The sequence below is a fragment of the Varroa jacobsoni genome, unplaced genomic scaffold (assembly GCF_002532875.2).
Source record: "Varroa jacobsoni isolate VJ856 unplaced genomic scaffold, vjacob_1.0 scaffold_258, whole genome shotgun sequence".
In the NCBI taxonomy this organism is placed as follows: Eukaryota; Metazoa; Arthropoda; class Arachnida; order Mesostigmata; family Varroidae; genus Varroa; species Varroa jacobsoni.
In genome coordinates this window covers 79624-93694 of record NW_019213160.1, presented here as the reverse complement: position 1 = coordinate 93694, position 14071 = coordinate 79624, and the positions used below count along the sequence as shown (strand labels likewise).

The window sequence follows — 14071 nt, the reverse complement described above, 5'->3', positions numbered from 1 at the left end:
GGCCGTTGACCTTCGAACTTCTTTGATCAACAGCTGAACCTTTGTGATTTTTTTTCCAATTATTTGAGTTTCTAATTTTCCTGATCCTGTTTAGACAGCGCAAATGTGATTGCATTTTGTGCGCCACTGGTTTTACTGCCCGTTGCAGGAATATACATATACTGCACGTGACTCATGACTGTCATAGCTGTTTGATTTCAAGCAAAAGGACCATAAAGGCAATAAATACAATAGGAGCAAACATGCACCGGCTCAACTGATACATTCTGTCGGCTTTCGCTTGTATAGCGTACAACTGGGGAGGCCGAGAGGCCCTCGTGGGTTTATTGTACGCGGTGGGGCCCCTGACAACTGACGACGAACTGAGAGAGTGAAGAGTGTCTAACTGAATCAGCAAGCTTTTCGCTCGTATCGTTACCGAGCACCTTCGGTGGCTCTAGCGCGCAACGTCGAACTAGATTACCCACTGAGAAGTACTTGATGTCTCATCGTGACGAAAACAGGCAAGGAGTGAAGCACAAATAAGAGGCGAGAGTCCATAAGTCCGAAAAAAAACTCAGTCAATCAGTCGCGCCTATCGAGCGACTAGGATTCCATTCTTCCTCTTAGTCAGCTTACTTTTAAGTACCCCTTTATCAAAAAAGGTGCGCTAAGCCTTATGGAAACGCGTCACAACTCTAAATTGACCGCCTGGCTAGTATTGAACGAGGAAAATTCTATTCTATTTAGAAACATAGCAGAAAGATAAATTGGGCCGACATAGCGGCTTATAATATAAATAGATAACACCCAGTGCAACCTATTCGAAACCCCTTTAAAATTTAACTTTAAAATTAGGAAGCCACTGACCGCGTAACATGCAGACGCATTTTAACAGGGTATTTTGCCAACGACCTTTCCATTGGTCACTTCTAAGGAACATTGATCAAGAACAGGTTTCATTTACTTAATAAAATGGCCGTATCTATCTGACTGTCAACCCCTCGTCTTAGAAAAAAACCAGGGACCAACCAAATTACGCAATTGTCACAAAGTAAGGGAAGCTTGAAAATAATAAAGTGTTAAAGTTGCTCTTATTGCCAAAAACTTATTCTTCCCTCGTAGGAATATGTGCGAGTGACGCATTGATCGATTTGTATAACTTAAGCCCCTTTTAAGCCTATATACAAAGAACCGATAAAGTAACTTTTTTGGAGAAAATGTTTTTTGATGGTTAGCAAAATTAGGATAGCAATTCATTGTTTATTGCATGATTTATTTTTTGTTCCTCACGCAATCATGTGACACAGTCTTCCGAGCATAGTTATAATGTTGTGTTTCGTTAATGCAGTAAGAGTGACCGCAGTACCTAAATATATTTGACATAAGTCAGTACAGCATGCGGTCGAATCAATAATTTTCTTAGTCGAGATCATAACATACTTGAGAATTTACTAAACTTCACGAGAAGCTACAACTTCTGTATATATATATCGAATATATGTACACGAGGTATTACATATTCATGCGGCGGATTCGGGTTCTGAAGCAATGCTAAAACCATTGTATCGCTGAAAAAAGTGCGCTAACAGCGAAAGACAGCTTCGATAATGGTAAGCACTCGATGCGTACCACAGCGATTCGTTTCCATGCACATTTTGCCAAGTAAGAGGATAAACGTCTATTCTAGGTATGACCAATCATTTTAATTGAGCTCGATTGTAGCTTTTCAGGAGCAAAGAAAAAAGCCGCATAATCTAATTTGTTCTCCTTGCAGTGTCTCGAGCACGATTTTTACAGTGACAATTCTTTGCACTACCCTTTCCGAAATGTCCCCCCAGGATACAAGTGACCCACAACCGGTAGGGCTTCACGTTACCTCACGGTTAGCTTCACGTTCATTCATCACATCAAAACAGAACCAACGCAAAGCTAGCTCGTGTCATAACAAAGTCAGACTTAAAAATGAGAAGTACCGAAAACGAAAACATTGAATTCTCGCTCTTTTTGTCGCAAAATACCTATAGACGCACACATCTAACTCATATATGTACATACACTATTGAAAAAGCCCACAGGTAAAGTAATAAATGAATATCGATTTGCCACGGCAAGCGAGGGAAAAGAGGAAAGAAAAGGGAAACGAAGTGCTGTAATTTTCGACGCCAGCAGATTTTTTTTCGTCACTAGAGCACTAACAGCATCATCATGCAGCTCAACCGCTGCGGGCACCAATAACGTTCACACCGGAAGTTGCTTCTGGGTCACTTGGTCCCTTCCTGGCTTTAGTCGTTCGTGCTTCCAGTTGTTACCAATCAGCCCCAACACCTTCAGCAACGTTTCGGCAAAGAGCACTTTCGTTCTATCATTGTAGGCTAGCAGGAGACGCGTTCTGACTGACTAAACTATTCAAAATGAAATCTAGCACTTTTTTTTATTCCCGCCGACGGTGGAGTTGCGGCGTCATCATCATCGATGCGGCTGATCGACGAAGTCGACGAAGACGACGTAAAAAAGATGATGAATTCTAGTGGAATAGTACCGCAACAACAACAGCGGGTGCGATTACTTGAACTCCTGTTGCAACTTCAACAGCAACGCTATGATTGAGCAGCAATAGGCATCGCAGGCGGCGATGATGATAATAACGGCGACGACGAAGATCGCGCAGGCGGTGACTTACATAGGTCTATGCGACTACATAATAAGAGGGGGCATTGAAACGGACAACATACTGAGGGAAAAAAGGAAGATGAGGCCAAAAAAAAAAGAAGGTGTTTGTTACATTGCTACAGTGTGCCGTAAGCTGCTAAGTCGTTAGGGTCAGATCGTTCGGCGTTGAAGCAACTGTTCCAGTTGAGTCACTTCGACCTCTACCCCCGGTTGCGTGTTTTCTAGGGGCGATAGGTAATGGGTTCGAAGATGGTGATCGAGACGAGGCACATGTCATAAGCTTTGCTATAGTCCGTACGTATTGTATAAATCGCGAGGTAGTTGCAGGTATGCTATGAGTAAAGAAGAAGCATGCTTGATGATAAACAAACGAAATTGTTTGCATTCATAAAATCTTATCCAACCGGGACGCAATTAGCATACAAGGAAATTTTGTCCATTTGATGCCAATCAGTCGTCAATCAATTATCTGTGTGTGAGTGCGTGTCAACCAGTTCTGCTCATAAATATTCACTCTCATATAATAACACGTTGAATTTTTCACGGATAAAATTGGATAAAGGTATCGCGGTCCACCGTTCTGTCGTCTGTGCAAATGGCCAAACATGCCGTGCTTAATATGGTAATCTTGTAGTCGTCTGTAAAGTAGCGGTACCGAGCGGCCGGGTTGAATGAATGTTTCCGCGCTGACAACCAAAAATTCGAGCGCTGATAAGTCGTGTGCGTGTCTGTTACTGATATTCTGATGGAGTGCCATCGATGCCGCTTGCAGAATATAATTCTACCTGTCTAAAGTGTATTGGAACCGTTTAAAAAATAAATTTTCAAATGCAAAATAGCGACTAAAAATGAATCAGAAATCTAGCCCAGTTTTTTTCTTGAAAAAGCAAGTCAGTGTACACAGGTATATCTATGTAGAATATGTATAAATAGCCTAACAGTCGGCAGTTAAGTCCGGTCCGATAGACTTAATTGCTTAAAAGCAATCTGCTCGCTTGAATTTACTGGATTCCACTTAAATCGATGATACATGGGGTAATAGTATGGTACAACGGAAGAACGTACCGTTCACTTTTAACGCTGCAAACATTAGCTGTAACAGATCGGGCCGGATTTACTTTAACGACAACATTCGGTGAGAGCCCGTCAGACATAGCGCTAGAATGGAAAGCTAAACGAATCCGACCTCAGTACTTATAAACAGTTCATTGTTTCCCGAGACTTACCAGTGTCCGTGCATCTGACGTACAATATTTTCGTGCAATAATAATAGCTCTTTCTTTAGCCTGGTGGTACGTTAGCTTAGGTGGCCTTTCTTTCCATGCACTAAACAATACGTACCTTCAACTGTTTGCCAACCCCGAGGACCATCTTTGATATTTGCCCCTAAGAGTACGCATGTTGCCAGGATAAAAAAGACATTTTTTCTGTTACACAGCTTTCTTTTATGCCGCTCAAGCGTTAGCCGAAAAAGCAACGAATCGTTCTTCAGTTACACTTCGTCATTCGAATGATCTGATAATAAAACGGATTCAATTATCAGTGCATCTGTATCTAGTATTGTCAGCCCGACCAACTGGGTCACTGCCATGGATGGTGCTAAAGACTGAGGTGTACATCGAGCAATGGTAAACAAGCAGGCAATGGACGAACGATATCAATTGCGACCAGCGGCCAACCCAATTCACCAAAAGCATCGATAGAATCGAGTTAGCTCTTTTGCTGGACGACCATTGAACGTGTAGAAAAGTACAATACATCTACCATTGTTAGATGCTCTGTTTACGTGCGAGCGTGAATACTATTTGAGGCAGTATTCGAATGTGGCGTCCACTCACCGTACTAGTACTGCTGCCATGTCGTCGTTGGGTTTATTTACCTGCGCGTCTGGATTCATTGGTGCGCTAGAGCTGTGGCGTCGTGTACCGATGTGGATTCGTGCACGCATGTTTATATTATGCAGAAATAGGAACATTATCTGCTCACCGGTTGGCCTGCCAGTGTATCAGCATAGGCTAACAATAACCGGTTAGTTGTCGGGACGGCCTGCTGGAAAGGAGAAGAGGTCAATGCGAGGTGATGCCACGTACGGTGCTCGACGTGTCTGGGTAGCATTGTGACTGTGTGTGTGACCCCTTCAGGAGATGACCCTAAAACGTCCATTACATCCTGCAATGAAAACAGCGATATATACTATGAATCGAGGATTGACTGTCTGGCCTGTGCTTGCTAGATTGTTGAAATCCAGAAATTTACTAGTGTTAGTACGTAGTTCTAACTGCTCGAGATGTTTCCACTGGACGTATTTTTTTCGTTCGTCGTTGTCCGAGAACTCAGTCGCGTCGAGTAACTCACTCAAGACATGAGGCGTCTGCGGTATACCATTTTTCACTAGCCAAAATTTGCATTCCGCCAAGTGGCAATTCTTCGTTGAAAATACTTGCTATTCATTTTTCTAGCCATAATCAATTAGCATATTGATCGGTGCCCAAAAATGTCACGAAATATCGGTGCCACTAGAGTGAATCAATGCAGTCTCTTGCTTGAATTGGCTCTTGCTTAATTCTCTGTATAATGGGTGGCTGGTTTCATGTACGGCACGCCATATACTTATCGGAAACGGCTATGATTCATTTTTACGGTAATTGGTAAGGGCTCGTAACCAATACGCTTTCACAGTTTTCTGTCAGGATGACGAACAGAAGAAACTTGATTGCAGGAAACAGGAAGGGGGAAGGTGCAAACACCAGTGCAGAAACTGCTTCGTACGGCGGTACTGTGGGGTGCAAAATTAGATGTTTACAACCTCGAGCCATCGTTGCGGATAGGTTAGAGGCAGGCTGCTCCTGCTGGCATATTGAAACTACTGATTCTACGAAGGGAGGATATTTCAAATAAAACAACATAGATAAATCATTTTATAGGCTTTTGTGAAACGTTTTGATACTATTAAAGGAGTTGGATATTTATTCTCGGGATATGAATTCATTACTAGGTGATTTCTAAAACAAGTCTTTACTTGAATTTTTGGGGAAAGACCGTTGGGTCTGAAGCTTAATCGAGACCTGATGGCGTAGTTAGGGAAAATTCAGAAAGTTTCAGGCTGACTATTATTATAGCTCCAGGTAGCAGTATTAAGATCGCTTAGTCTTTCTATTTACCAGCATAATTTGAACTCTGAAATAGCACGTGCCGGTAGGAATGAGTTTCTTGCCCGACTGCGTTATTATATCGATGATGACACCATTCGGATAAGACTACGTCAGGTGTTAGAAATATCGTTGACTACTGCTAAGGATAATATGCTAAAATGTCTAGTTGATAAGATAAATGATAATTGCAGATGATATTCTTAACGAGTATATACCACGCGACCATTTTCCAAAATATCATAATGATGATAAATATCCGAGTAATATGTACCTGATCCTTTACTGACGGGCCTACATCGAGGAAATACCTCTTTCGCTTGAGTCTCGCATTTTGCACCAGTCGACCTTTTCCGCTGAATCTGATGCTTTGGGTACACTTGCCAGTCTAACATATTACAATCGGATGTATACAATTGGTTCAGTTGTGAGACGTACGCTTATCCTCGAGTTTAGTCGTTGCCCTTCTGGCGAAAATTCTCTGTTATTAACAAGCGAATCGGCAGCCTTCAGTATCACCGGAACGATCATTTTATAACGTAACTATAAGACAAATTGAAAAATGTTGGTCTCACTACGCACTGTATTTCTATCATAGCCCTACGTCGTCACGGCACGAAACACTGCCAACATCTGCTTTATTTCTACATCAGTCTCATCACAATCATCAACGATAACAGCTTCGACTCATATCCGTCCGTCCGAATTAACGGCCTTCTTATATTTTAGACGTACCATATAAATAATCGGTAATTAACGTAATCCGTAGCCTGTCTGTAGGTGTTTCCGTCGTACCTCGGCGTTTCTCTTCCTATTCAGTTCAAGGAGAAGCGTTTAGGCTAGCACTCCCGAATAAAACGACGTCGGGAAGGACATTTGCTTCTGCCCGATTGCACGCGTACTCGCACAGACGACAACACCAAAAAAGAAAACAAAAAGCCTTATATTTTTAGTTACGATGATCTGCAGGCGACAACAGCGCACACGGCCAGTTCTCAACAGAACATTTGTTATCGAAAGCCAACAACACGTCTAGAACTGTTATATAATATGGTGCCAATCGTATAGAATGAGTTTACGCACCGCAAATATTCGCGGGCGACGTTTTTGGTGCTATAGATAGGCTCTGCCTTGTTAATTTTTAGAAACGTGGAAAATCATTAAAACGTGGAGTAATTCATTGAATCTCTGACGGTGCATGTAATCGAGTAACAAACAGTGCCTTCGGAGGAACTGATCAGACAATCAGAAGCTTCCTTTTATCCAAATCAGGTTTATTCTACTTTATTCTAGATTCATGATCTATAATAAGAGTGCTGTGTCAGATAGGGTCAATCGAATGGAGTGTAAAACGTGAACATGACGGCAAGTAGCGATTACAACAAATACTGATTTTTCAATCTACTCTTATTAAACTACTACTACTACTACGATCTCTCTCTCTCTCTCTCTCTCTCTCTCTCTCTCTCTCTCGGGAACGGTATCTGGTATCTATAAATATGGGTGCTTACTGATATGGAAATGTATCTCACATTCGATAGGTATATATTGTAACACTGCAGAATTTTCATATTACTGTAACTGGACATCAATGATTCCTTCCTTTATTCAGAGCTTGTGCCAGTAAACAGCGTTTGTACGACGTACGTTTGTACTGATTAATACGTCTCACGGGTTTGCAGGCACGCGTACGAATTTGCTTTGTTATGGGACAGTATACTGTGACAAAGAGGTGCATATGTATAATATATAGGGTTTATGTGCAGAGCAACTAATCTTGAATACGCTCCACTGTGCAGAATTGCTATCGGAGCTCAAGATAGCCTGAATTAGGGATAAACAATAGAGCATCGCTTCATAGGCGATGGCCTTGTATTTCCTCTTAATTCTATTGGTCATGCACAACTTCGTACGTTAACCTATCGATGCGGAGCGATCAAATAGGAGCAAACATATATACACACAAGGATAGCACATTCTTCAGTGTTTGTCAGCTGCCCATAGATAAAAAAACCTTAGATCTTGAATATTAAAAAAAACATATGGTATTTATAATGTTTGCTCTACAGTGGGAGAATAAATTAGGACGTTGACGACGCTAACGTACACAGCAGTGGTCTACAGAATCTCAGAAACGTTTCCCGTAGCGTGATTCGACGCTTGAATACACGGAACAATGCATGCCCCAAAAATCCAATGCTCAGATGCCAATGGCAGGCACGTTCTATTATTGAGCCTATTTATTAGTGCGATAGTATTGGGAAACTGTCATAGACGAGACAGAATGTATAATAAATACAAATTCAATTTTATCATTACGATAACGTATCGGACATGAGTAAGTTGACTTCCTTAAGGTTAAAAATAACAACAGGTATTGTTAGTTCTCGTTCTACTTGTTCGATGGCTCTAAAGCGCCATATCAAATCATCTTCAAGTTTTGCATTCAAATGTTATTACTTGATTTACTGATATACATTGTTTTGATAGTAGAGATAACAGTAGTAGTAGTAAAAGTAGCCTGTGATATTTTGCTGTTCAGGCATTGACTTCATAGTAATAATAATACTCCATTGATCCATCAACCGTTCATCGAACTCAGTCACTGAAGCCGCACTCCTCTGCGATGGTAGAACGATTGCTTTTGCTGCCACTATTGGCGGACGCTGGTATACGTGCGGCGGTACTTTTTTTTTTACTGCTACTTCGATCCAAAGCGTCTCCATTGAGAAGAGTTATATATATATATATATATATATATATATATGTATAGAAAGAGAGAGAGAGAGAGAGGAAGCGGTTAGCAATGTTGGATGCATGTTTCCGTTTATCGGCCTCCGTGCGCGCATCTATGTATAGGGCAGTGGAAAAATAGTTGTAACTACTCGTAGCAACAACAGCTGACTCATTCGGTGGTGCTTTAGCCAGCACCGACGGTGGCAGTAACTGTCATCGCATGATACCGAATGAGCCACGCATTCAACGAGTGTCAGTGTCGAGCGTGGTGATGATGGCTGGACGAAAAGGTAGGCCACACAAATAGGTAGCCTGCACCCATCTGTTCGTCCATCCACATGTTGCTTGCAAGAGTGTTCTGCTCATCTTTTCGCCCTATTCGATTTCGAGATAAATGCAAATGTAGGTACGTAGCGAATTTTGTGGCGCAATATTCTATTTACTGGGTTGTCGCAAGAGCGTACACCCGTTTCTCCAGCTCGATAGCTTCAACGTCACATATCTGTGGCTGTGGTAGGCGTTTGCTAGAATGTTTGTACTCATATCTAAGCAACCTTTTTTTGCTTGCCTTTTTAGTAGAGAAGATGTGTTCCATTTGTGCCGAAGCCTAAACTGACGTCGAAAAAGGTGATGTTATCTATGTTTCTAGCGGGGCTAAAGCTTAAGCACACATTGAACGTTTCTGCCGATCCAAAACAATTTATTCGGGTTTATACTGTCAACAAATGACGGGACTGCAACAGGATTACAAGCATAAAAAAAAAATCATATAATCCGGATCCTGCACTAATCTACCCTCATTTGTTTTGGTCCCTGCAGAACTCCCTTAATGGAGTTCATAATTTAATTTCAATGAAAGAATGCAAGACTCACTTAGCACAGTTTTTCGCGAAAGAAATCACAGAAGTTCTACAGTAATGAAATTATCGTGTTACTAAACAAATTGGAGAAAATTATTAATATTATTTAAAAACATAAAAAGTACTTGTTTTAATTTTAACTTAAGACGCTCAATACTTTTTCGACAGGCCATTATGTTGAAGCGGACTAGCGTAGCCTGGGCGCTAGCTAGCAGGAACGAGCACTTCACAAATACTTGCTTTGCATTTATATAGCCGTAGACGTATATTTATTTATAGATTTAAAATAATTTTTTTCTGCACGGTAATAATATTAATAACACGGCTAATATACGCCATAACAGCGTGCATGCCTTTACATACATACATTATAACAGCCGCTTATATATATATATTGCTTGTATATTTAATTTTTTAGCAGATATATAATTTTGATCTATTGCAACTGCAGCATGCAAATGCTCATCCTCTAGCTGCTAACAGCTGGTATCCTCTAGTGTTCAAGGGTGCCCACTTCGTGCTGCGATGCCCAGACCTTCTCGCATGCGTTTCGGACAAGAGTTCACAGGCGGGATTTATAAAGCTGACTAACAAGTCACACTATATACGGCCTTCAATGCGATTAAGGGTGTCCTACACGACCTCACAGGAAAAGACCCACACAACGGAGCCTCCTGTCGTCCTGAAGTATATGGTATTATCGCGATAACGTTCATAGTGATATCGTAGAGTCTATCGTAGGATCGATGTTCTTTTCTCACCGGCGGATTCGCAGACCTGCGGTTGGTTGGGTAGAGAGGGCCTAGTTTTTGGGGCTTTCTCCTGCGAACTGGTACATGTAGCACTCGGATACACAGCCAGCCATGTGTCCTAAGTTGAAATTTTCAGTCCAGAAAATTATCCTCAGATCAGGCGACGAACAACTACATGTGAACTTAGATGACCCTGACGACAATAAGAAATACGAAGGCTTCGAGTACCTGCGCAAGTACGGGTCGCCATTTCTTCAGATTAGTGCATTTATTCAAATAGTTAAACAACGTGTGTACATATATATATACGGGTTATTATAACGTAACATAATTGCCTTATTGCGCTGAAAACTCGTTTTTACAGTTTAAAGACACAGGAACGTATTCACCACATTTTCCGTTAAGAATTCAGTTCCCTAAGTAATAAACAATTTCGATCAGTGCTAAAATCTGAACTTGAGAAACTATTACGGTTATATTGCCACTTACGAAAGTAAGAAGTGCTTACTCGACACACACACACACAGGGTATTTACAGAGAAACACATGCATATAGACAAGCAGAGTTGTGACACTTTTTTAGAATATGCCTCTAAAAGGCCTTCACTGACGACTAACATTCTGTTTCAGTAAAAAGAAAAGTCACATGCAAACATAACTTGTCCTGCTATTTGATTTTAGTTAGCCTTTGATACAAATACATAATTTTTACAACATCCTGAATTATGTGAACTCGCCATGCGGGAAGATCGGAAAGGACAGACACATGCGCTTCATCAACAAGCACCTAGTAGTCCGTGGATACTTTCAGACTGACAAGAATAAGTGGACTTCCGTTTTTTTCCGCCGCTGATGTTACGTACTCGCTAAAATATTTAGGCCTAAACATTCCGTTAGGCGCCAGGTTCGTAATGTTCGTTCAGTTGCTCATAAACAATTTTAATTGTTAATCAGCTGAGGGAAATATACATCCAAAATAGAAATGCATTCGATCGGCTAAAGCGAGTCATCCTTATATTTTTCTATATTAGAGTGTATCACGGTAACCTAAAGCCAGCAATTTATTCTTGAAACGTAACTATACAGAGGCTCACATGAGACACAATACTACCTACCTAATCTGTACGTGTTTCCGTGTCCAGTATAGCTTGGGCATTCGAAGTATCTTCATTACCGCATTTTTTACTGAATCAACATTAAGCAGAACAAATACCAAAGCATGGTATGTGGTCATTTCTCACAAATTTCCGTCGAGTTTGAAAAAAAACGGCGAAAAAATATAGCTTTTTTTGTCAAATAACGTTATCAATATCCACAATATCGCAGACGGCAATTCCTGAATAATTCGATTTACAATAAAGTATAGCTAAGCTCCATCGTCACTTCTACAATTTTCGAATAATGAATTATGCTTGTCCGCTTACGGCCAGACACATACGAGTGGACTTATGACAAATAGAGAAACCGTAACAATTTCAGCTTTCCTACTTCTGTCCTAGCGGTAACCGCAATTTGCAGCTGCAGGACGTCTGCAACTGCGAAAAAAGCTCTGGAGATTTACGCTCCCTTCGCCCCCACCTTGCCCTAAGTTAATCCATTACAATACTACACTATGCGTTAAGTTGAGCCGTCGTTTATCTATTATAGCTTCACTAGACGCAGAAACAGGCAATGATAGACGTTCTAAAGGAATGTCATAATATGTTTGGGCAGGTTTTTGAGTTTGTCGCGGACACAGCCACGCTAATGGGCACGGTATATAATAATCAAGTTGAATAGAACACCGCCAGTCTGACGCTCAATGCGGAAGTGTAGTGAAGAACACATATTTGAACAATGAACAACAAGAGTTAAATAGCTTCATCCGGTTAGTTAGCTGAGGCAAACACATCTCCCTATGCCACCAGCGTTGCCCTTCAATGCCCACTGCAAACCGAATAATGTTGGCCAACAACAAACGCTATCTGACATAGTAGAAGGTGTCCTTTGAATGGCCTAGACAAAATCGGAGCAGTTGCCTCACACCAAAAGCAAATTATCAGCAAAGCTATCCATGATACGTGCGAGTAGTGATCTTATCAGGAATTTATCAAAGATGCTTGCTGTCACTAGGCGGCCATTATCCGTAGTACGATCACTAGTTTTCGTAGATAGCGTATTGACTGTATTCATAATATTATAGATAACTGATCTTACATAGTGTATAGTAACGTCACATATCGGACGCGAAGTATCGAGTCACTGCAGATCTATTTGCCCAGCCTCTCCGTTCGATTTCACGCCGTCGGAATGCAGAAATGTCTACTGCTAAGAGCCGCTACCCGGCCCGGATCTTGTTCGGTTATATTAGGTTGGGGCAGTCAGGGGTACGTCTTGTGTCGTTGCAGTGTTTTGATGACCAGGAAGCAATGAAGTGCTGCTTCAGCAGCCGCGACTGCTATCTATTTGGGCTTCTGTATGTCAGCTTTTGTTGTATATATGTTCGTACGTAAACCGAGCGCCATTAATTGACTGCTGCTGGTGTTACTATCAGTATCAACAACTGTTGGCACCCTGATCTTGATAGCGAAGGCAAGGATATTGTCCTCGACGTGGTGCGATCCGAAGATGTACCTTCACCGCATTCTATTCAGTCCACGCAATCTTCTGCGATCTTTTCAGACGTACAAACAACAGGACAACGAACGCGGACTAACTGGGTGCAGCGCCACTGGCAAATATCGTTAGCTATCACCGTCATCGACTGGGGCCGATGACAACAGCTGTCTCTTATGCTACTGGAAGGAAAAAAAATGCGCAATCACCATGTTGGCCTATATGTATCGCAGCTCTTGATGTGTAAGCACATACGCTCGCCGCCGGATGCATCGAAAACTCATCGCAGCACTGTGAACGCATGCTCGTCGCACCCTTTACCACATCATTTACGATGCTGCTACTGCTGCTGCTATGCTCCACGCGCGCTCCAACGAAAACGAACAGTAAATACGCCACGAGTGTTACTCGCAGAGGTTAGCTAGAGGCCAGTCCAGGCTAGCGCTCCTTGAACAGCCACCGCAGCAGCAGCAGCGGAAGTAGAATAGTTATAGCTATGGAAACGGTAGTAGCACGATGTCAGCGTTGTGGTACGCGGGATATCGGCTGGTCACAGTGCGCGCTTGCAGAATGACATAGATTTTGCATTGTGAGCGACGCATCGGGTCTCAGCAGCAGAGGCATCGGCAGTGGTACGGCGGTGCCATCATCGTACGTTGGCCTTATCATCATCATCATCATCACCACGAGCGTCGTCGTCATTTAGAGGCATACCCAGTAAACTGTTAGTTGGCTGTGGCCGATGCTCCTCGATTTCGAAGCACCGATGTTAGACTTTTGCGATTCCTCGCAAATGTCAAACGCCGAGGTGGTGGAAGGCGAAGTTTAGCCACCGTTCGCACGACTTTAGCGGCCGGCGACCTACGAATTATTGCTGCTGCTGTATGTGCGTTCCTTCCTTTTCTAGCAGGCAGTGAAGTGCGGTACATTCGATGCAGCACCGGGAGCCATTTTAGTGATCAGCAGTTAACTGAGCCAGCCATTTACTGTCATCCCTTTGTCGTCGGGTCCTTATTCGTAATTAGGCAATGCTAGCTCACACATAAACGAGTCCACGTGACTAAAATTTCGCTATGGTTCTGTTGGTGAAATGTGACAACAGTTTCCACATTAAACATTATATGCAGGAGGGAGCGAAACAAACTTATTCTCTTTCACATATTACTGAAGAGGCAAATATGTGCATACGAGTGTATATATACGTCGTATATATATATATATATATATATATATATATATAACAGATAAACATGCCCTTAATTAAGCATGTATAAAAAGTCTAACAAAACGTTTTGCGTGTGCATAAAATGCATCTAAATAATTGCGC

At 41.9% G+C, this 14071-nt stretch overlaps 1 protein-coding gene and 1 long non-coding RNA gene across 2 annotated transcripts in view; one reads left to right on the top strand and one right to left on the bottom strand.

Annotated features, from left to right (window-relative positions):
* Positions 1 to 4627, bottom strand: part of LOC147753734 (uncharacterized) — a 35704-nt gene extending 31077 nt beyond the window's left edge. The window contains exon 1 of the mRNA XM_086967566.1: positions 4491 to 4627. Coding sequence (XP_086823692.1) covers positions 4491 to 4627 — 137 coding nt within the window. The remainder of the gene's footprint in view (positions 1 to 4490) is intronic.
* On the top strand, positions 4521 to 5568 carry LOC111258744 (uncharacterized). Its single transcript, XR_002679164.2, has 2 exons — positions 4521 to 5028; positions 5372 to 5568. It is a non-coding gene; the product is annotated as an uncharacterized LOC111258744 (long non-coding RNA).
* The last annotated feature ends 8503 nt before the right edge of the window (positions 5569 to 14071 follow it).